This window comes from Mixophyes fleayi, chromosome 1 (assembly GCF_038048845.1).
Source record: "Mixophyes fleayi isolate aMixFle1 chromosome 1, aMixFle1.hap1, whole genome shotgun sequence".
Taxonomy (NCBI): domain Eukaryota; kingdom Metazoa; phylum Chordata; class Amphibia; order Anura; family Limnodynastidae; genus Mixophyes; species Mixophyes fleayi.
In genome coordinates, this window is record NC_134402.1 from 265,146,762 (window position 1) to 265,172,611 (window position 25,850).

Here is a 25,850-nt window from a genome sequence, read left to right on the forward strand (position 1 = left end):
TTTTTCTTGTGAACATAGAGAGCTTACAGTTATAAGGGTTAGCTCATCACATAATTGTGGGGAATAATGCCTAAATCATAACTGCAGTGTAAATATTGTATATCAAATGAATCCATTGATAAGTTGAGCTACTAAAGTGCAAAATTTGAAGTCAGAAAGTCTGTTGTGAGTGTATTCAGTGGCTCTGCACATCCCAGTGTTAGAAGAAAACAGTGTCACCTGTAGCAGCTTCAAAGGGCCCCTGCTGTGATCTATATCCTGACACAAGTTAGTTTTTGGACACCTGAATAGACTTTGTGTGGCTGGTCACAGCTGGACATCCTTGCAGACAAAGGCAGCATTTGAAGGCTGCCTATATAGGTATATAGAAATATGAGCTTCAAAGAAAAATGTCTTCATAGTTCATATTTTGGGATATCTGGGTGCCTCTCCATACTGAGGAGCAGATATCACACCAGGGTTGTGAATGACAGGTACTGGCGGTATCAGGGAACAGCTATAATCATATGTCTTTGGGAAAGGTATGTTCCATTATCATAATTCCATCATGTTTGGTATTTAAATGTTCAGGAGATTATGACTGGTTTATAGAAGGGGAAGTTATCACTCTGGGATATATCTGTGAAGAATTACCAAAGGTCAAAACTTTTGTAATATTTGTGACTCCCAGGGAACATCCCTGCCCCCCTATTAGTATCAACACTGCCCCTGTGAAGGCCGTCCCATTTCATTTTGCTTATAAAACCTGTGTTGGGAAGGGGCAAATTGGCAGTCTTTTGAGAAAATCAATCCACGTTGATAAGCTGTCTATCTTCCAAGTCAATTTCTCATGGCACAGATTATACAACTCATGTAACTTATTTTAAACTGTTCTGCTGGTGTATGTTACGTCAATTGTTTATTAATTGTTTTTTTTATATCTGAATGCCCTGTACCTTTGTATATTCAAAATAAAATGTAATAAGTGGCGTCCTTGACACTCTAACGAATCTATTAGCCTGTTAAGAAGAATATAGCTCGACCAAGTTAACCCTTTGAATGCTGGTGTGTGATTTGTTAACACATTTGACTAACAAGCCTAGTGTGTGCTTGCATTTACATTTATGTAACAGTCTGGAGGTGTGACGAGTTAACCCTTTGATTGCTGGTGTGGACTTCGCTAACCTGTGGGTAGCCAGAAGCCTTGTGTGCCACTGTGGGACAGTATATCATGGTTCTATGGCCCGTATTCAATAGGTGGTGGCAAACCAGAAGCGTGTGGGGGGTGTGAGAGCCCTGTTGTGGGGCGATTCAGCAGGTCTATAACCTGTGTGATAGGTAGAGAGAGACTTGAGTGCTGAAATCGTGTGTAACCTCATACAGTAAACACCCAAAGTCATGGAAGATGGGAGGGTGTTCATGACAATGCAGCAAAGGGATCTCAAGGATTCTGAGGAGGAGGCTGGAACTACACACAGCATAGTTAACATATATAGTATTGAGATGGAGGTCGCTGTTGAATGTCAAAGACACCATCTACAAGCACTACAAAAACTGATAGACTCTTTTACAGAGAGTGGTTTATTTTTATTTTATTAATTTTTTTCTCTTCCTGAAAATCAAATGTGAGTGGCTTGCTGAGCATATAAGAATCAGAGTATATTTCCAAACTAATATTAACAACAAGAAAACTCCAAAAACAAGCACATTTTAAATACGGATCAGCTGGAATCAGATAAGCTCCTAATAGATAAAGGTAAGACTACTCCAGGAAAGTTCCATAAAATAAAAGTTATTTAAACATTAACTAAAAAATAACTAGTCAGAGTGCGATAAATGGCTACCCAATGTTCTTGCACCCAACCAGTTTCACAGAACATGGTCACCTCTCAAATGTATGTATTAATATTATCATCCTTTATTTACAAAGCGCTTACATATTATGTAAATTGCAGGGATCAAGACAAAGATTACATACAATGACATGAAACAGAAGGTAAAGGTGGCTTTATCCAAAAAGGGGAGTGGGGCAATTAATACTCAACATAGTGTAATAATAATTGTAGCTGCATTACCAGACACCAATATCAAGCCAATGTTCACTGGCAAATTTGTTCAGTTACCACTGGTGTAGTAATATTAAAATGAGGACAGACAGTGGGTGTAGAGACATGAAAGATGACCTAGCAATTGTAGAAACCTTACCACAGTCAGCTGCCAGCAATCTTGACTGCCCTTCAACATTTATATGCCCAAAATCCCCTTCCTGTACTAGTTCTGGAGAAAGCTTTTGTTTCATGCTGCATTCTTCTGGTTACCCGTTCGCAAGGAGTAGCAGCGTATCTTGTGTTTTTCTTTAGTATCATGCTAAGTGCTGGAAACAAACCCAGGACACTTTTTCCCCAAGTTCAGCACATCATTACATCCCAAAGGTGTGCTCTTTTAGCTTGAGATCTGGTAATAGTGGAGGTCATTGGAGTACACTGAACACATTGTAATGTCCATGGAACCAGCTTGAGATGACATGTACTTTGTACTGTGTCCATAAAGAGATGCACATGGTCACCAACAATACCTAGGTAGGCTGTGGCATTTTAAAGATACTCATTTGGAATTAAGGTGCCTATTGTGTGCCCAGAAAACATCCCCCACACCATTACATTGCAGACACCTGCCTGCATCATTGACACCAGGCAAGATGGATTCATGATTTTTTTATTTTTAAATCCAGTATTTTTATTGGAAATTTTCAAGGTACATACATACCAACAACAAAACAAAAAATAAACAAATACAGAAAAAAGAAAATACAGTCGCAAAGATGCCAATATTAAATATAAAATATTGGTAAAATTGTAAGACACCAGTATCGCATAATGATAACATTTGTACAATACTTAATTAGGAATATACATTGTAAATGCTCTTGCATACGTACTCTGCAGAGGCGGGGCTCTGCTTTTTATTATGGACTTTATTATTGTTGTTATGTAATCCAGTGGAACCAGACCATCATGTATTCGGGACATCATGACTTGAGGATACAAAATAAAATGGAGACTTCACCCACCTGTACCATATATTCTCAAACTTTGGCAATGCCTGCCTGCTCGTGTAAACAAATCTTTCGTGCCCTATAGTGGCATTAACCAGGATTTTCCAACTCTTAATTGTGGGACTCGTCGAGGCTAACAATAAGCGGGCTATGCTAACCTTAGGCACCATAAACAACTGGGAAATATACATTTTTGTCACCTTGTTGACCTTTCCCTTCAGACGAAGCCCAAATAAACAGGTGGCCGATGACCTAAGTGGGACTTCAATTCCCGTTTTTTGAACACATCGTATGACTCTTCGCCAGAAGGTTTGTATACAGGGACATTCCCAAATGAGATGCCAGAAATTGCCATTTTCCAAGCTACATTTTGGACATTTAGAAGTGCTATCGGGGCGGAACTTAGCCAGCCTAATAGGAGTCAAGTAGGCCCTATGCAGAATGAACACCTGTATTTGCTGGAATTTTAATTATGCTGTGTAGCCACTAGTGCTATCCATGACCATCCCCATTCTTTGTCTGTTAAGGGACCAATATCTATTTCCCATTGATTTCTCAGGTCATTCAAGTCATTTACTGTGGATTCATGCAAAAGACAGGAGTACATACATGAAATCAGACCCTTGTTGCTCAAAGCCTGTAACTGCTTTCTCAGTGGGGCTATGGCAACCACTGGTGGCTCCCCTTTGAATTGTGTGTACATGGCATGTCTCAGTTGGAGGTAGGAAAAGAACATTGTTCTAGGCACAGAAAATTCCCTGGACAACTGTTCAAAAGATTTAAGAACATTAACTTCATATAGTTGACCTACAGCCACCACACCATACCGGGACCACCGCCTGGACCCCACCACTGTGTCCAAGTCCCTCAATCATCATCATCATCACTGTCCGAGCCGCCCGGACAACAGTGACTGCAAATCCTGTAATATAATCCTATAGCGCTTAAGTAATAGAACATATAACTCCACATGAACAAATCACACATCAATATACACACATCAAATAAAAACATGCACTGGATGGAACTTGGTTGCACCCATGTACTGGTAACATACAGCCAATACCCCTTTGGGGTGATCTAGTGTATTATTCAAATTGAATGTTGAATAAGGGTTGAAAAAGGCATGAGCTGGAATATAAAAAGTACCGTGATAGACTAGAGTCTAGAAGACGGTGTTGTGTCACACAATAAGTCAATCTTCTCCGCTCCGTGAGGATGTATCATCCGTTTGAGCAAGTTGTGTTCCTGGATAGGATTTAAGCCTCGCGGTGGTGAGCGCTGCTGATCTCCGTGTCTACTCCAGAAACAGTGGATAATGCTGGGTAATGTAGTCCGTATGGAGTGATAAATCCTCCAGCGTTGGACACTGTATACCACAGCCACCGACAGTGCCTTTCCAAAGCATGCACGGCAACCAAGGAAGACCAAAGCAATGGATCAATATAAAAAACTTTATTGTGACATACAAATTACATCAGTACTTACACTGAGGTTTAGGTCATGATGTTCCTAGTACTCCTCTACGCGTTTCGTTCCTTTGGGGAACTTTTTCAAGAGTGAGTAATGCCATAGTTAAGGTGCTTTATATACCATTTGTTTCAATTTGGTTGGTTAATTAAGACCAATCCTTAATTGCTATAGTTAACTCCTCATGTACTCTGTTCTGTGAGTAATCCTATCATCTACTAGTACAATCTTACAGCAGTTATTAAACATTTAAATAAAAATAAAACAATTCAATAAAATCAGCAATGAAGTATAAAATATAAACAATATTTTATGATGTTAACAATATCTCATATAACTATAGTTGTAATAAAGTTATATATATATAAAAACTTATAAAATAAAATAAAATTATGTATATGGGAACATATATATGTATATAAAAAATAATTAAATATATATGTATATACAAAAAAGGGGGGGGCCCCACATAGTATACCAATCGCAAATTTACATGAGCATGTCTGTTGCTTTAAGACACATAGAGGTGTCAGATCCATATTAATTGACCGACACCTAAATATGTATCCTCTAGTGTCTTCATAGACAATATGTATTCTCTTAGTACCTTATTTTCATATATTAAATTATACTTGGTATATCTTAACAATGTAATAAATATGGCAACAACCATTATCACAAGGTTTTGTTGCTCTAACAAATTAATCTAACATGTTTCAACATAATATGAACAATAGTGATAATAAAATAAACTTATATTAAATTCCATCTAAATAAAACCAGATCAACTACTCTTTTTGTCTTACAGTAATGAGTTAATTTCAAAATCTATGTTCATCCCCCTAGGGGCCAAAGTCCGCAATTTGAACATCCATTTCATTTCCTCTTTATTCAGTTTTTTGATATAATCACCCCCCCTCCAATCTGGTCTGATTTGAGTCAGTGCCATAAACTTCAAACCAATGGGATTACCTCCGTGGTGTGTTGCAAAATGCTGGGATACACTATGTAGCATATTCAATTTCTTAATCTTCCGAATATGTTCGCTAATGCGAATTTTTAATTTCCGTGTGGATCGACCCACATATTGGGTATTACATGGACATTCCAATAGATATACTACATTTTTGCTGCTACATGTAAGGTGTTGTTTCACTTTGAATTGTTCCAAAGTCTGATTAGACTGAAAGGCACTAACAGGCTTATTAGATCTCAGGCTCAAACATTTACAGTTTGTACATATACCACAGTAATAAAAACCCCCTTTTTGGGTGATGTCTCTAAGCCAATTCTTTGATTCTAATTCTCCAGGTATATAACTATGTGTAATTTTCAGGGCCACATTAGGTGCTCTACGGAACACCAATTTTGGTTTGGGGGGTAAGATGGTATACAGTTGTTCATCCTTCAACAACACATGCCAGTGTCTGTTGAGGATTTTTTTCAATTGTGAAGCTGATCTTGAATATTGTGTTATAAACACAGGTGTTTGTAATTGTGATACTGCCTGGTTCTTAGCTGGTTTTATTTTATACTTGAGCAGAGTGGAGCGATCTATATCCCTATTGGACTCATAAGCTCTTGTTACTAGGTCAGGGTCATATTTTTTCTCGAGAAATTTATCTCGCAACTGTGTACTCTGTTCTTTGTATACATCAAGATCCGTACAATTTCTACGGATTCTACGGAACTGGCCATGTGGAATATTGGTTAACCAATTATAGTGATGGTGACTTGTGGCCAAGATGTATCCGTTCACATCCACTGGTTTGATAAAAGTTTTGGTCTTTAACAAATTCCCTTCTACATATATCTCTAAATCTAAATACTCCACTCTACTCTGGCTACAGGTATGTGTAAAAATCAGATTGCTCTGGTTTTGATTTATATACATCAAGAATTCATCCAGTTGTGTACGTGTTCCTTTCCAGACTATGAGGACGTCATCTATATACCTCCTCCAGAGCACCAGGCTTGCCCTGAATTTGTGGGAGGACCAGATGTAATCTTCCTCCCACTTGCTCATGAATAAATTAGCATAACTCGGGGCAAACCTGGTGCCCATTGCTGTTCCACGTGTCTGCAAGTAGTATGTCCCTTCATACCACAGGTAATTATGTTGTAATATGAATGCCATACTATCAATAACAAATTCAATCTGATTTTGTGGCAGAATACCTGCGTTCTCAAGATAAAATCTTGAACTAATTAGTCCCTGGTGGTGATCTATCACAGTATATAAGTTGGTGACATCACAGGTCACCAACCAAAAATCCTCTTTCCATTCTAAACTATCTAATATGTTAATTACCTGGGTAGTGTCCTGAATGTATGATTTTTGGATTTTAACATGATCTTGAAGAAAATAATCTACGTAATGGGACAGATTAGATGTCAGGGAACCAATCCCCGAAACAATTGGTCTTCCTGGGGGGTTGTCAATACTCTTATGGACCTATAACCCCAGTTACATGAAGGGTAACCTTATAAGTACCTTTGAGAGATTAGTTGCAGACGATTTGGAACAGATAGATAGTAAAATATGCAGACATAATGATAATTTAACTAGGGTAGAAAGAGAAGCATTAATTGGATTACAGAACAACACCAATATTATCATCAAGCCTGCTGATAAAGGTGGCGGTTTGGTGATACTAAACATAGAAGATTATAGAACAGAAATGTCAAGAATATTGAATGATATTGAGACATACTCTCGTTTACCTACTGATCCAACACAAGAATATCATGATTCATTAATTTGTCATTTAAAATCAGGATTAGACAATGGTATTCTGACCCAAAAAGAGTTTAAATATCTAGAGACACTCCATCCTAGGAAGCCAGTAATTTATTATTTACCTAAAGTCCATAAGAGTATTGACAACCCCCCAGGAAGACCAATTGTTTCGGGGATTGGTTCCCTGACATCTAATCTGTCCCATTACGTAGATTATTTTCTTCAAGATCATGTTAAAATCCAAAAATCATACATTCAGGACACTACCCAGGTAATTAACATATTAGATAGTTTAGAATGGAAAGAGGATTTTTGGTTGGTGACCTGTGATGTCACCAACTTATATACTGTGATAGATCACCACCAGGGACTAATTAGTTCAAGATTTTATCTTGAGAACGCAGGTATTCTGCCACAAAATCAGATTGAATTTGTTATTGATAGTATGGCATTCATATTACAACATAATTACCTGTGGTATGAAGGGACATACTACTTGCAGACACGTGGAACAGCAATGGGCACCAGGTTTGCCCCGAGTTATGCTAATTTATTCATGAGCAAGTGGGAGGAAGATTACATCTGGTCCTCCCACAAATTCAGGGCAAGCCTGGTGCTCTGGAGGAGGTATATAGATGACGTCCTCATAGTCTGGAAAGGAACACGTACACAACTGGATGAATTCTTGATGTATATAAATCAAAACCAGAGCAATCTGATTTTTACACATACCTGTAGCCAGAGTAGAGTGGAGTATTTAGATTTAGAGATATATGTAGAAGGGAATTTGTTAAAGACCAAAACTTTTATTAAACCAGTGGATGTGAACGGATACATCTTGGCCACAAGTCACCATCACTATAATTGGTTAACCAATATTCCACATGGCCAGTTCCGTAGAATCCGTAGAAATTGTACGGATCTTGATGTATACAAAGAACAGAGTACACAGTTGCGAGATAAATTTCTCGAGAAAAAATATGACCCTGACCTAGTAACAAGAGCTTATGAGTCCAATAGGGATATAGATCGCTCCACTCTGCTCAAGTATAAAATAAAACCAGCTAAGAACCAGGCAGTATCACAATTACAAACACCTGTGTTTATAACACAATATTCAAGATCAGCTTCACAATTGAAAAAAATCCTCAACAGACACTGGCATGTGTTGTTGAAGGATGAACAACTGTATACCATCTTACCCCCCAAACCAAAATTGGTGTTCCGTAGAGCACCTAATGTGGCCCTGAAAATTACACATAGTTATATACCTGGAGAATTAGAATCAAAGAATTGGCTTAGAGACATCACCCAAAAAGGGGGTTTTTATTACTGTGGTATATGTACAAACTGTAAATGTTTGAGCCTGAGATCTAATAAGCCTGTTAGTGCCTTTCAGTCTAATCAGACTTTGGAACAATTCAAAGTGAAACAACACCTTACATGTAGCAGCAAAAATGTAGTATATCTATTGGAATGTCCATGTAATACCCAATATGTGGGTCGAACCACACGGAAATTAAAAATTCGCATTAGCGAACATATTCGGAAGATTAAGAAATTGAATATGCTACATAGTGTATCCCAGCATTTTGCAACACACCACGGAGGTAATCCCATTGGTTTGAAGTTTATGGCACTGACTCAAATCAGACCAGATTGGAGGGGGGGGTGATTATATCAAAAAACTGAATAAAGAGGAAATGAAATGGATGTTCAAATTGCGGACTTTGGCCCCTAGGGGGATGAACATAGATTTTGAAATTAACTCATTACTGTAAGACAAAAAGAGTAGTTGATCTGGTTTTATTTAGATGGAATTTAATATAAGTTTATTTTATTATCACTATTGTTCATATTATGTTGAAACATGTTAGATTAATTTGTTAGAGCAACAAAACCTTGTGATAATGGTTGTTGCCATATTTATTACATTGTTAAGATATACCAAGTATAATTTAATATATGAAAATAAGGTACTAAGAGAATACATATTGTCTATGAAGACACTAGAGGATACATATTTAGGTGTCGGTCAATTAATATGGATCTGACACCTCTATGTGTCTTAAAGCAACAGACATGCTCATGTAAATTTGCGATTGGTATACTATGTGGGGCCCCCCCCTTTTTTGTATATACATATATATTTAATTATTTTTTATATACATATATATGTTCCCATATACATAATTTTATTTTATTTTATAAGTTTTTATATATATAACTTTATTACAACTATAATTATATGAGATATTGTTAACATCATAAAATATTGTTTATATTTTATACTTCATTGCTGATTTTATTGAATTGTTTTATTTTTATTTAAATGTTTAATAAAAGCTGTAAGATTGTACTAGTAGATGATAGGATTACTCACAGAACAGAGTACATGAGGAGTTAACTATAGCAATTAAGGATTGGTCTTAATTAACCAACCAAATTGAAACAAATGGTATATAAAGCACCTTAACTATGGCATTTCTCACTCTTGAAAAAGTTCCCCAAAGGAACGAAACGCGTAGAGGAGTACTAGGAACATCATGACCTAAACCTCAGTGTAAGTACTGATGTAATTTGTATGTCACAATAAAGTTTTTTATATTGATCCATTGCTTTGGTCTTCCTTGGTTGCCGTGCATGCTTTGGAAAGGCACTGTCGGTGGCTGTGGTATACAGTGTCCAACGCTGGAGGATTTATCACTCCATACGGACTACATTACCCAGCATTATCCACTGTTTCTGGAGTAGACACGGAGATCAGCAGCGCTCACCACCGCGAGGCTTAAATCCTATCCAGGAACACAACTTGCTCAAACGGATGATACATCCTCACGGAGCGGAGAAGATTGACTTATTGTGTGACACAACACCGTCTTCTAGACTCTAGTCTATCACGGTACTTTTTATATTCCAGCTCATGCCTTTTTCAACCCTTATTCAACATTCAATTTGAATAATACACTAGATCACCCCAAAGGGGTATTGGCTGTATGTTACCAGTACATGGGTGCAACCAAGTTCCATCCAGTGCATGTTTTTATTTGATGTGTGTATATTGATGTGTGATTTGTTCATGTGGAGTTATATGTTCTATTACTTAAGCGCTATAGGATTATATTACAGGATTACCATTGGGCTCTTGGGAGAGAGTCTCTCTATGTGCTGCTTGTGATAGGGTGTATGTTTTTAATTCTGGATTTGAGCGCTTGTTCCCAATATACTCTAAACAGTGACTGCAAAGGCGTATGATTGGCATTAAATTGATGAACTAATATCCAGTGTAGATCCTGATAACCCGGATCGGAAATCCATGCCTTAAGGTGAGTCAATTGAGAGGCAAAATAGTACAATTTTAAATTTGGAAACGCAAGACCACCACTAGCCCTGGACCTGCACAATGAGCTGAGCTTAACCTTGGCCCTCCCCCCTCCCCAGACCAGAGAGGTCAAATAACGATCAGCACTGCGAAAGAAAGAGGGTGAGATATATATAGGTGATTGCTGAATTATATATAAAAACCTTGGCTGCACCACCACCTTAATTAAGTTTATCCTGCACACACAGAAAGAGGGAGCTTCCTCCACACATGTATTTTTGATTTAAGATATTCAACCTGAGGCTATAAATTTAGTTCCATAAATTCTGAGGGGGTGTTAGTAATCCACAATCCCAGGTACTTAAATTTTGGTGTCCACCTCAGTTGGAGATCTTGTAGTGGAGTAACTGGACATTTCCAACCCACTGGGAACACACTGGACTTATCCCAATTAATTTTCAGACCGGAGAATAACCCAAAACAATCAACCACCCTCAGGAGAGTACCCAGAGACTCTTTATGGTCAGCAAGGAACAGCAGCATATCATCAGCGTATAACGCCACCTTATCCTCCCTATGCTCTGATTGAAGTCCCTTAATATCTTTATTGTTACGAATAAGGCAGGCCAGTGATTCTATTGCTAGTGCGAACAAAGCAGGAGACAATGGGCATCCCTGTCTAGTGCCCCTTTCCAATTGAAATGGCTGGGAAAGGTGGCCGTTTACACATACCCGAGCTACAGGATGTGAATAAAGTAACTTAACCCATTTTATGAAATTGGAACCCACCCCGAAACGGTATAACACCTCCCACAGGTACGGCCACTCCACCGAGTTGAACGCCTTAGCCGCGTCGAGGGATACCACCACTTTGCTCTCCTCAGGAGGTGACCGCACCTGTAGGAGGGTATATAACCTCCTAAGGTTAATAGATGTGGACTTGCCCAGCATGAACCCAGTCTGATACGGGTGAATCAATTCCAACACCACCCTATTTAGCCTCAGTGCCAGCAGTTTAGCCAAGATCTTTACATCACACGTCAGGAGTGAGATCGGGCGATATGACTCTGGGTACAATGGATCTTTACCTGATTTAGGTATCACACCACCACTGCCTCCGCCATGGAGGGGGAGAGGGCGTTGGCCCCGCACAGCTCGCTGAGTGCTTCCAACAATTTAGCTACAAAAAAGGATCGATGTTTTTTATATATTTCAATGGGTATGCCATCTATTCCAGGCGCCTTTCCATTAGGGAATGACATAATGGCCATATTAATCTCTTCTTCAGTAAAAGGAGAGTCCAAATACTCCCTACTAGCCGCAGAGAGTGTGGGAAGAATAATAGCATCCAAGTATACTTGTAAGGTGGCCAAATCATATTGAACCTGTGACTTATATGTACTAGCGTAATATTTGTAAAAAACCTCAACAATATCAGGCATCAGGAATTTCTTAGCCCTGTTTTCATCACAAATAACTGGAACAGCCGCATTAGCCCTCTCAACCCTCGCCAGGTATGCCAAGAAACTGCCACTTCTGTCTCCCTCAGCATACTGCACATGTTTAGAGAAAAGAAACTTACGTTTAGATCTATCAAACACATAGTTTACCCACTCCCACTGAGCCACCTGCCAAACACATCTTGAGGCCTCAGTCCTACCCTTTATATATTGCCCTTCTAATAATTTGCATGTGTCCTCCAATTCTTTTTCTTTATGCCTAGACGACTTTTTTATTTCTGCCACACTAGCAATTAATGTCCCCCTCAGGAAAGCTTTAAAAGTGTCCCACACCATGGGGGGTCGTGCTGTACCAGAGTTATCCATGAAAAACCCTTCCCACTGAGCCACCAATGTTGCCCCCTGTACCCATCAAGAAGAGCCAAAAGGGGTTCAACTTCCAAAAGGACTGACCTCTGACAATAGCAAAGTCAATATTCAGAAGAAGAGGCGAGTGACCAGAAATTCCTCTAGCTTTGTATTCCACCCCCCGTACCGCCGGCACCAGAAAGTGCGACAACAAAGCCATATCAATCCTAGAGAATGCATTGTATGATGTAGAAATACAGGAGAATTGCACCTCTTCTGGATATCTTAAGCGCCAGACATCTACCAAGCCCAACTCACCTACCAGGGCAGCAAAGGCCGACACAGAATTACTGACTGCAAGATTTTGTTCCCGCCATCTATCTAAAGATTTATTCATCACATTGTTAAAGTCCCCTATACATATAGTAGGAATCTCTGGAGACATTGCCATAAACTCACATTTTTTTAAAACTTCACTATTATACGGAGGGGGTATATACACCACAAGAAGGAGCGGATTCATGATATTTAGGCCAAATTCTGACCATACAGCAGCAGAAATTGTGATTCGCTAGACCAGGCTACACTTTGATTACATTTCTTCCACAGTCAGGTATTTGGTGTGAAAAACAACTGAATGTTTTGATCATGTCTACATTTTTTTATGCATTGAGTTGCTGCCACAAGATTGGCTGATTAGATAGATGCAGGTATACATAAATAATGAAGCTATGAATGCCTTAATAGTGTAACTGTAGTCACATGCTGGCAAGTCAGAAAAATCTTTGTGCATGTAGCTTCCATTCTGCTTCGCAGGAGACAAGAGACTACAAAGAGGTAGAGTAACAGTTATATAGTAACACAATGTTATTTAAGATGGCCACACACAATTCTTATATTGACCAAATACTCAATGAGGTCAATAGCTGAGAATAACCCATGCAAAATTATTTGCATCTGTTTAGGACATGCATATTTTGGAGATGCTGAGTAGGTGGAAGCGGCACGGATTGTAGATGTTGAGACATCTACATGACAGAAATATCCACAGAATCCATTTATGCGTCTTCCTTTTTTCTAATTGAGATAGAAAGATATTTCTCATTGACATTAAAGACTTAAATAGTTTTTTATGCATATACTTACTCTATGTGCCATTATTTGAGTAGGCACCTAGTTTTCTACTCTATTTTTTTAAACGTTTGGTTGTCGAAAGGGATACTATAGCGAGAGGGAAGGGCTACATCACTCTTTTTTGTGCCTGTATTATTCTAAAATTTATATCATTTTATTTGTTACTTTTGTACACCTATTTAGATACCAGGCAGCATGTTATTTCAGCACAGAGATACTCGACGTAAGCAATAAGAAGACATTTTTTGTGGATCTAATGATGTTGTATCTATGAATAATGATTTGGAAAATGTTGTACGGAAATTAGGTGATTTGCTCATTAAGGAAAACAAGATATAGTGGGAAGTAGTCACGCTAGAACGTTATTTAACAGACCAACTTATTACGTATCACCAAGACTCCTTTCATCAAAATGTCAGATGATTTTAGAAAATAATGGGACACTATTTTGGGACCTTTCTTTGATTGCATTGATCCTTAAAGAAAGGAGAAAAGATTTGACCACAGTATGTGAGTATCAATTGTCCTTTCAGCTACGAAATTTGTAGTACGGTTAGTTTATTTATTCTATAAAATTATTTTTTGTACACAAGCAATCAGAAGTGGCTATATCAATTAGTCATGTGACCGGAGAGGGATCTGACCTATTAGGTTTTTATACGGAAATATTAACTTTCATTATGAGCCAAGATTACATTCCCTTTCCTGTTTGTATTATTATAAGGAATATTTTTATTCTTTAAGTGATTGGTTTTATATGAGCTGTATTAATCACATGATAAGGCAGGTATCGGTTAGCCCGATCATGAACATATAGGATTAGCTGTTCCAGTCACATGATCAGTTAGATATTGAAATACAAGAATACCGGCAATGTATGTATGGGAGTATTTATTATGAAAAATTAGAAAAAAAGTGAAGGCAATATGGCATGGTATATTTAAGGTATACTGTATGTATTTTTTTGTGACTTTGAAGATAATATTGATGTTTATATTGGCTTCTTGCCATGTAGAACCCCATTGTTTGTAGACATCTCTAAATACTTTTCCTTCCCCTTCCTACGCTACCTTGAGAAAGACTCGTTTATGAGTTGAAACGCATCAGTGGAAAAGATATAAGACTTTTAATTTACATCACAGAATAATCCTTATGATCCAGATTTAGCAGCTTTCTTTCCGGACGGGCGCTGTTTTATATCTCCACTCATCTGGTACGGATTTTTGCATGTCTATATTTCGAATTGTTGTGGAAATTTTATTACCTGTACATTCAGAAATGTTTTAAATGCGAGTTGAATAAATGCACAATATTTTGTTTAATTTAAACTACGAAATTACACTATGTGCATGTTTCTTTTTTCCTCCATACATGTCGGATGGAGTACATCCAATTAAATGCATGCAGTGAGAAGTTCTATTGTGGAAAGCTACAGCACTAGTGTGTAACTACACATACATCTGCAAGAAAGTGGATTTCTGTTCCAGACCATTGGGTCTGCTTCTATCTTTTAGAGGAACTCTCCTTTAAAGTGGGAGTTAATAGACAGATCTACAATATTGTGAGCAACGTTGAGACATCTACACGCCATAAAATATCCACAAGATCCATTTATGCTCCTTCCTTTTTCAGAATTGAAACAGAAAAAAGATATTTCTCATTGAGATTGAAATTGTTTTTATGCATATATACTTACTCTATGTGCTATTATTTGAGTAGGCGCCTAGTTTTCTTCTCTATTTTTTTATATGCTTGATTGTAGAAGGTGATACTATAGTGAGAGGAAAGGGCTGCATCAATCTCTTTTTAGCACTTATATGATTCTAAAATATATACCATTTTATTTAGTGGATTGTAGATTGTCTAAACACAAGTAATAAAAGGAGCCGCGGCTTAAAATAGCATGGGATAGGACATTTTTCTTCTACTCTCCTCCACCATCCGTCCAAATATATTGTTTTAGCTGGCTTCCGCTGCCCAAAATATCCCTACTCTCAGAGGGCAACCTACGCACTGTGGACCACCTACTTAGCGACGTTATAGCTGAGAACCAGCTTCTGAGCGACTTCCCTACTTGCAGGCTGACAGGGGCCTGCATCTCCTCACAGACCCGGGGCTAAATTTGAGCTGAGACACGGGCTGGCAGCGAGATTATCCCGGTGACAACTTTCCTCTCTACAGTGGATACTAGTTACGAAGGGGACCAAAAGGGGTGCACCACAACACTTAACACTTTTTTTTCAGTGCCGCTCGCACTGTCCAGAGGTGCGGGCTTACCGCGGCCCACACCAACTTCATGAGCAGTCTGGTTGGCTTGAAACTGTTGAAAAAGGAGAAAATCCAGCTACTTGCCTCCTTGAGCTCCTCCATTGGGTGGTTGCAGCGGGCTGTCTGCAATGTGCCGAGTTTCTGTTTTGTGGGCTCCTGCGCGGCCGCCATCTTGACATCCTGCTGTTTCGGGCTGTGTTTGGAGTAACAGACATAATTCTGTACTGATTCAGAGATTTAGACATAGCCTCGCAGTAGAGGCTGTTCTCCGGTTCACTGCTAGGTACACAGTGAGTAAAGGCACATGAACAGTGCTTCCTTTCCCCTGACAAACTCTATCCACAGCTCCCTGTTAATATCTTTCTGCTGAACTTGCTAATACAGGTCTGCTCTTGTGATTTATATAGACCAGCAGCAGATGGCAGCCACAATAAGAAATGTCTGCAAGTGACATTTTGCCACTACACGCTACTGCAACAGACACTTACCTTAGCAATATACTTGGGCTGGTAATTCAGGGCGCTCAGCGGATCTTTATACACTAACACTATACTGACAGAAAGGGCACGAACAGCTACAGCTGGGCTAAGCTAGTCTGCACCACCTCGGGCTCTGCTTCATATCCTGTCACAACAAAATGGGAAAACATAGTCAAACAGCCACGACCAGATTCGAGTGCTATGCACGCCAGTCTTCTACCACGTTGGCTGGGGAACCCCAGGCTCCAACAACTGACCCTTGATCCTCCTCTGATGCGAACCAACAGGAACAGGTAGATTCACAGTCCATTCAACAGGTGTTATCCAGCATTATGGCCTCAGAAAAAAGGGTGACCGATAAAATCGGCGTAGTTCAAGCTGATCTTTCCCTGATGAGGCATGAAATGCAAAAAATACGAGAAAGGGTTGATGAAACTGAAAATCATATCTCTACTCTGGAAAATGCTTCGGCACCCGTGAGATGGGATCTACAGAGCCTTGCTACACAAGTCTCCCAGTGTAAAACCAAACTGATAGACCTAGAGGTTGTCGGTCTACCAGAATGTGCAGAACCTTTACAGTAGAGCCTAGGTTCCCAAACTGTGCGCCGCGGCTCCCAGGGGTGCCGCGACGCTGTCACAGGGGTGCCGTGGACAGGAAGAAGAAGAAAAAAAAACATTAAAATTAAAGCTTACCAATCCTCCTCGCTTCTCACTGAATGCCGGGCGTGACGTTATCACGCTGACATATTCAGTGAGAAGTGGCAGGAGAGAGAATGCTGGGTCCAGGGCACTGCAGGATTGGTAATTTTTTTTATTTTTTTTCTTCTTTTTCCTGTCCACGGCGGGATACAGAGGGGGCACAGTGTGTGTGGATGCAGGGGGCACAGTGTGTGTGGATGCAGGGGGCACAGTGTGTGTGGATGCAGGGGGCACAGTGTGTGTTAGCTGTAAATTATTCTTTGACAGAAATATAATTGAAAAAAATATATATAAAAATATTCTTTTCCCTTGGATTTATGTGTATTATTTTTGCATACAACTAAGTAAGTATTTCTGTCCTGACCTAAATACTTATTATGTTTTTTTGACTACTTATAAAAAAAAACGCTTGATAATTATTTTGGAGGGCTGCCTTGAAAAAATTATGGAAACTCTAAGGGTGCCGCGAACTACAAAGGTTTGGGAACCACTGCAGTAGAGCATGTGCAGATTGACCCTTATGGGAGGTATGTGTTCCCTAAGACGGATGTTAACTTCTTTCCGCTTGTAATCCTGGCAATTTATATATCACATCCTTATAACAATGATATTTTGCTTAAGGCTTCCACCTTTATGGCAATCTCTCCGGCCACTCCGGTGGTGTCAACGTCCTTGACCCAGGGTTGGATAGATGACGAGCCAAATGTACCTCTTTCTGGTGGTCACAATCCCCTTTTCTCGCCTAATTGAGGAGATGGGCCTGGTCGATTTGTGTGGAGGCTTAGAAACCCTGATAAACAACAATTCTCCTGCCACTCTATCAGTTATCACACCATGTCGCGAATAGATTTGAGATTTTACCTTCCCTGTCTTTAACTCCATGTGTCGTCTCCATTCAATACCTCTCCAGGGGCATTTCAGATCACTCTCCAGTTCTTATATTCATTAACCTGACTAATACCAGCGGAGTAATATTTTGGAAGTTAAATCCACTTTGGTTGGATACGATGGGAACTGGAGTGGACCTCACTGTACTCTGGGAGGGATATTTTACTGATAACAGTATGTCATCATCCCCGGCTGTCCTTTGGGATGCCTTTAAGGCTTTCAAAAGAGGGACCCTTATTAAAAAAGTTTCTGACACCAAAAATTCTAATAGAAAAATAGAATTTATGCTGGAACAGCGATGTAGGAACTTGGAGTGTTCATATCTCAGATCACTTACACTTGAGGATCGTCTCCAATGGCAGAAGGTTCAGTTGGAATGGAGACTCACTCTTTGACAAGTCCAAACGCCGCCTTCTATTTTCACAACACCGACAATACTCACAGGGCGACATGGGCGGAAGTTACCTAGCCTGTCTAACAAGAGAGCAACAGACTGAACTATCACAGCAATTTAAAACAATCAACATGTGCAAATTTTTAGGGGTGGTGAAATTGTTGACACGTTTTCCAATACTATAGTGGTACTTACACTTCTAGGGTACAATACGCACATGCTCTGTTAACCGCATATTTAGACTCCATTAAACTCCCTAGTCTTTCCCAGGAATCGGCTTTGATTCTAAATGCGCCACTCACAGTTGAAGAAATAGACGCCGATATATCCTTGTTTCCTAATCACAAGGCTCAGGGAGTGGACGGCCTCCCTACAGAACTATATAAAAAATTTAGAAACTTTCTTGTCCCACAACCACTGGACACTTTTAAATGTTTGCATGACTTGGACTCTCTGCCCCTTTCAATGTCTGAGGCGTTGATAATGGTCTTGCCGAAACCAGGAAAAGATCCCCTTTATCTCGAATCCTACATACCCATTTCTCTCCTCTGTACTGATGTTAAAATATTAGCCAAAATTCTTGCTACCAGACTGAACTCTGTTATTGCTGAGATAGTTCGCCCTGATCAAACAGGGTTTATGCCCGGTAAATCCACCATTTCAAATATACGGCGTCTTTATATCCACATTCAGCTGTGCCATGAAGCAGAGGAAGCGACAGTGGTAGTGTCTTTGGATGTTACCAAGTGCTTCGACTCGGTCGAATGGGCATACGTATGGGAAGTATTATGCAGATTTGGGTTGGGGATTGAATTTATTAAGTGGATTCAGTTACTATGTTCAGTCCCAGCTGCAAGAGTATCAGTAAATGGCCACACATCCTCCCCTTTTAGATTGGGACGAGGGACAAGGCAAGGATGCCCCTTGTTTCCAGCATTATTTGCGTTGGTTATAGAACCTCTGACGTGTTCGAATTAGAGAATATCCACAAATTGTTAGGCTACCGGAGGGGAGGGCTCGGGACACTATAAGCTCTCTATGCTGACGACATGTTACTATTTCTGTCTGACTCCGAGGGCTCTCTCGAACAACTCCTAGACGTAGTTAATGGGTTTGGACACTTTTCTGGTCTGTTGATCAACTGGAACACCTCTTATATATTCCCTCTTCATGGTGTTATACCCCCTGTCAATAAAGATAGACATTCCCTTAAATAGACCCTACGTTTTAAATATCTTGGAGTCTGGATATCCAAACTCTCAAGTGAATTCATGATCGGGTGATAGAATATTTTAAAACCAAAGCTCAAACATGGAAGAGACTTACCATTACAATCAAGGGCAGGATCAATTTATTTAAAATGGTTGTACAGCCAAAATTTCTATGCATTCTCCAACACTCTCCAGTCTATCTCCCAAAGACGATATTCCGTAAGATCAACAGGCTCATCTCTTCGTTTGTGTGGGGAGATGGTAGGGCTCGTATCCGGTTGGCTGCATTATGCAGATCCAAGACAGATGGAGACCTGGCCCTTTCAAACCTTCATTTACACTACTATGCAGCACAGCTTATCCATTTGATCAGTTGGGTGGAAGCCCAAATTCTTATAGATTTGTTGGGTTTTCTTGGTGAGCAGGCTCTTGTTACCTATGGGAGTATTGCTTATGGGGACATGTCCAAGCCAGATGGCTCCAATAATGAAACAGTGGAGATTTGGCATATCTCACAACGTATAATGGGAGGTCAGGGTTATGACCCTTCTATTCCTTTGTAGCATAATCCCTCTTTCCCTGAACTTAAATTGCGAGAATATAATATATAGCGTAGATATGTGTTGTGAGTATTGGGTAGTTGTACGAGTCTGGTTCCTTCAAAACTTTGCACAATTATCACAGGAGAGGGGAATTCCTATTTCTGCATTTTACTGCTACTTTCAAATAAGACACTCCCTTAATACACAGTTTTCTGCACCTCCTCCATTAATGAAAGCCTCCCCTCTCAAAAGTCTTCTGCATAGGATGGGCACGAGAAATACTCTACTCAAATCTTAACTATTCACTCGCACCGAACGACTCACTTAAATCCAAATGGCAGGTGGATCTAGGCCCTCTGTTCGATCGGCAATGCCACATCCTGTCTTCGCTACCAACAAATCCACTTACATGTACTGCACAGAGTTTCTTACCCCTGCAGCTCTTTATCGTATGGGTCAAAGGAGTAACCCATCATGCCCAAAATGTTGTTCCTATCGGCTGATTACTGACATAAGTTATGGGGTTGCCCAGTGGTGAATACTTTTTGGTCAGAAGTCTGGGATTGTGTTCTTAACACTGTTCCCCATGCCCTTCCCATGAACCTCAAGTGTTGTCTTTATGGTATTTTGTTAGAAGATTTAACTAAAAAATATATAGCTGCCTATATTTTTAATCTTATTACACTCGCCAAGGTGGTGATTTCTAGGGCCTGGCTTGCCCCTGGTCCACACGATATTCATAAATGGAGCGCACTGGTAAATTTCACAGTGCAACATGAAATATACGTGTACACTTGTAGAAATGCTAAATCAAAATATCACAAAATATGGTGCAGTTGGTATTCGTCTAGATACCGAGCTTGCTCAAATGATCTGGTGTCTTCTGATTTATTCCCCACAGGAGGTAGGGGAGAGAGGGTCGCTCTGGTTAACTCGTCCCGTGTGAGAGAAGTATGATGGCAATTTTTAAATGTAAGCATATATAAACATTACTTGTCATGATATTTATTAAATATTTGTTGTTTGTGGTGAATGTTATAACCTTATTCCTCCATAATGCTATCACTTCTCTTGAAAATAGCTCATTGATGTTATTATATGTTGATGTTTGTTTTACCTGTGAGTCACCAACTGTAATAGAGGAACATTACAAATTTATGAATGTCTTGTTTTGTACTTGTTTGTGTATTTTTTTTTTGTGTTGTATAAAAAATAAAAAAATGTATCTGATTAAAAAAAACACAAGTAATAAAAGGAGATTGACAAAATGAGGATGCCACCAAGACATCAAACTAGAGAAATAGATAGGCTAGAATGCAGATGTCACTGACTGTTAAAGAGATATCAAGCAGAAGTTTGCAATGTTTTGAAGGGAATATAATCAGTTCAGCTGCTTTCTATCTTTAACTTGAAAATAAATTCAGTGATAAAGAGGTAAAGCTGGTATCATCTGTGTACAACGGATACTGAAATCCGTTGTACACAGCCAACATGTGGGTATCAGTTTACTAAGAGCGGTGGTGAAACCGGAAGTGATGCAACCAATGATTATGGGGTACTCTAATAGAAAGGGGGGTTGGGGAGCATGATGTAGAAAGCTTTTCATTTTATATCCATTAGCTATACAAACAGACGCAAATCACAATACTATATACTTTTCCATACATTTCCCAGAGTTACTTTTGAAAATTCAGGTTAATCCCAGAAAATGACCCTAAAATGTATGCATCTAATTCCCTGGAGAAAAGGAACATCAAATATGTGTTCTTTTATTAACTAATATGAACAGAAATAGGGTTTATTGACATTCTTTTACCTAGGAAAGAGTTTTAGGAGCCATCAGGGATTCCAGCAGGCCTCCCTCATTTTTATTACTGAAATATCCAATGCAACCTGGATCTATTAGTAACTACAATAGCAGATACTGTTAGAGGCATGTCATTATAGATATAATTATAATGCCTTGCATGGAACAGCTGTCCAGTATTCATTGTACACTCAGTGTAGGAAATGGATCCCCATCATTTCACCCCCATTTCCCTGACGATGTTTATAATGATTAATTTGCAGTATAGCACAGATATATATGACATTTGTAAATGTTATTTTGCATTAAGGAGTTAATTAAACAAAAAAGGTATAATACAAATCCGTTACCATTTAAAATACTAGCTGCAACTTTGTAAAGTGCACAAGGCAAGGAGAGCAAGACATATTCTATTTTACTTAAGCATATGTGAAATGTCAGAGGCATCACAGACAGATGTCAACAAGGACTAATGATGTCTGTTAGCAACTGCACAGCCTCTTCTTCTCTTCTGGCACTTGCTGTACAGATCTGTGAACTTCATTTTTCAAGGTTTACCATCTGGCCTCTATTGTACAGTTCCACTACTTGGTGTCTCTCTGCTTGTAAAAAAGGCAGCTTGTCTATTGGAGGGAATATCTAAATGATTATAGAATGTTTATGTTAGCAAACTCCAGCAGTCAGTGAATTGAGTATTATATAGCAGGCAGTAAGATATTTTTTTTAATTAATGAACTCATTATCTTCCACATTGATTATTGCAATCCCCCCTCCCCTACTGATCTTCCCTGGATCAGACTCTAACCCCTACAATCTATTTTGAACAAAGAGACTACATTGATGTTCCTTTCAAATAGTTCTTCCTCTGCTGATCCACTCTGGCGGTCTCTACATTGGTTGTCTGTTGTTTACCGAATTCAATGTAAAATATTTCTACTAATCTACAAGGCTGTCAAAAAAACTGCACCAACATAAATGTCTGCACTTGTCTCAATATATCTCCTAACGCGACACCTCCGTTTTGCACAAGATCTTCGTCTCTCATCCACTCATTACCTGCTACTATGCCTAGTTACAGGACATTTTTTGGGCTGCACCCACTTTGTGGACTTTCCTCACTCACACAATAAGACATTCATTTTGTCTTCAAGCATTCTCTGAAAATCTCAGACAAGTTTATAATATTCCTCAACCACCCTAGGTTACATTTTAGCACTCCATTTAACATTGTTCACACAAAACAACCCTTTGATCAACATTACCGTGTAACTGGATCATATAGCCCACTAACCACTTTACCTTTGCAATCTGGTTGGTCCAATATGCAACAAATAGCACTTAACCTCATGTATCAAACTCCCATTGTCCTATATACTGTAAGCTTATGGCCATGGCCCTCTTGCCTCTCTAAGACAGCTTTAATTCAATATATACCCCAAAAAACAGTCTCTGTATTTCTTATAACGAATCTGTACTTATTTCACTGCTGGGTGCACTCAAGTATTAATGTACATGTACAAAGCAAGAAAAGAGAAAAAAGCACAACTTATAATTAGAGGCACTCTCAGGGTTTTCCATTCATGGTACATCATTTCTAATATTTGTAAATCCAGGACAAACACAAAAGGAAATTCCACCACATTCTAAGATATGTTAAAATAAAACCTTTTATGCGTGTTTATGTGGTACATAATTTAGACAGTATGCTGGGCTGGGGCTAATAAAAATTATTAAACTGTAATGAGCTACATAATACGTTTGCACTGTATTAATAAAGGTTAATATCAACTACTGGAGTTAAGCAAGATCTCACCACACTACTGATTATCCTCATCTCAGCCAGATTTCTGTATATCAGCTTTAAAAAGGTTTTTCTTACAGCATTAAACTATTCATAATATACATCTCAAAACTGAGCATGTCTATGTAAACTAAAATGACTGCACTCACATTTAATGGTATTACAAAATACAAAAAGAATAATGGTTAAAGAGTTATACATTGTAATTGTAACATGCACCCTACTCAAAGTGATGTATATCTGCTCTTAAACTGGTGTGTGTCTGTATATTACATATACGGTGTATATTTTACATAGGGGTGGTTAATCAAACTCACGACACAAAAATACTGGAAAAATCCTTAGACTTGTTACAATGATAATTTGTTACACATCAAAAATGCTTGTATCTCAGCAAGCAGGGACCTAAAGGATTGTATACCATTAAAACACCCTGCCACATGTCACTCTGCTTTAAGCCTTAGACAGAGTATGCAGAACATAACCAAAACATACCCCTAGTGCAGCTCTACTTATTGTCATCAGAGTATTTCAGTTTTATGCTACACAGAGACCACAAATATAGTTGCTTTGTCTAGAGCTGTGCATGTTTTGTATGCAGTTGGCAGTGGAGTAGAGCAGCCAGAGATTTTTGGCAATGACAACCGGCAGACCAATATGTTGCATGGCTAGATCTCCTGCCTTCCAAGTTGGATTGCTCTATATGAGACCAGCTGCTCTCATGGGAAATCTGGAATAGATGCTATGCACACTTTACCCAATAGCCCCATTGCCTCAACAAACATTAACCCTTGCACAGCAACATTGGATAAAGGAAAGAAAAAGCACAGTCAATTTAAATTTTGTTTGCAGCCCAGGCAGCTTCTAGCTTCCCTTGCATCCTTGTATCTCACAGGGCTGGAAGAGCCCTTTACTTTTCTTATGTTACAGAGTGCCAGCCAACATGAATCCTGGTGTTAACTAGCTGAAGAAAGAACACATTTGTGATTAAGTCATCACATCTGCTCTCCAATATTACATGCATATTTTGCATCACTGTTCCCTGATAATACTATAAACATATGTGTCCTGAAGAAGAGGATCATTTTACAAGAAGGGTTGGAAAAAAAAAAGGACATTCCCATACATTCTGCTTTAAAATACAAAGAGAGCAAAGAATGGCAGCATATTATTGCAGTATTTATTGCACTTATAAAGCAGGTGTTTTAGTGTATGAACAAGTTTACTTGACGGCAGCACTTCCCGAAAATAAGCTTATTTACTCCAGGTTCCACAACACTGGATATGCACCAATGGCCTATGTGCTTAGCTTCTATAGTTAGTGTAAATGAAGCTACACTTACTTGCATATAGCTTATCATGTCAAAGAACAGGCGAAGGATTTGCTCCTCTGTTACTGAAGGCCTGTTGGACTTACTGGAACCATTGGAATGAAGTAAGACTTTCCGAATACCCATACGGAAAGCAGAATACTCTTGCAGCTGTGATGGCTCACAAAAAATGTACCTCAGGAACGGTGTCAATATGATAACACTGGATGGTTGGTCCCTGCAGTAAAAAAAAAGTAAAAACACACAATCAATTCCTGCATCCTAATCATATCACATGAGTTTACTATTAATGATTGCTACCAGCCTGATTAACTATATTAAAACAGTTCCAATCTCCGTTATATCCAAATACAAGTGGGTAAGAAAAGAAAGGTATACATGCAAATAATATGTCAGCATTTGAATCTCAATTCATACAACAACAAAAAATGTTTTGATTAAATTATTTCTGAAATTTGCGCACATTTATAAATTCAAATAATTTATGCAAAGGCTACCCTGACCTTTAGGCTACACATAAAGCCTTCACAAATATATCATGGGTAATCTAGATTAATTAGCAGCTGACATGACCTGAAGATCTTATGCAGAAGATATTAGTAGAACACATTCTTCAGATGACTGTATCTGACAAAGTAAAATGGTCCCTGAAATTACAGACTACCAGTTGCAGTGCTAGGGACATGTGAAGAAGCAAGCACCAAGTATCACCATGACCGTCTAAATAGGAACTTTGCCAAGCCTTCAACAATTAGCAAGTTTTTAAAATAAATGACCATCCTCCTTACATTCCCATGTGGTGGATTTGCTAAAAAATTAAATTACAGTTGCACACCTTCCATCACCGACTCCTTTCAAAAATGTGTCAAGAGGAAATATGTGTTACTTAAAAATATAACTTGATTGATTTATAACCTTTT

At 39.0% G+C, this 25,850-nt stretch overlaps 1 protein-coding gene across 4 annotated transcripts in view; it reads right to left on the bottom strand.

The window, feature by feature from the left end:
* FOCAD (focadhesin) overlaps positions 1–25,850 on the bottom strand; it is a 195,953-nt gene that overhangs the window by 96,795 nt on the left and 73,308 nt on the right. For all 4 annotated transcript variants that reach the window (XM_075210512.1, XM_075210521.1, XM_075210495.1 and 1 more), the window contains exon 7: positions 24,943–25,147. In XM_075210512.1, coding sequence (XP_075066613.1) covers positions 24,943–25,147 — 205 coding nt within the window. The remainder of the gene's footprint in view (positions 1–24,942; positions 25,148–25,850) is intronic.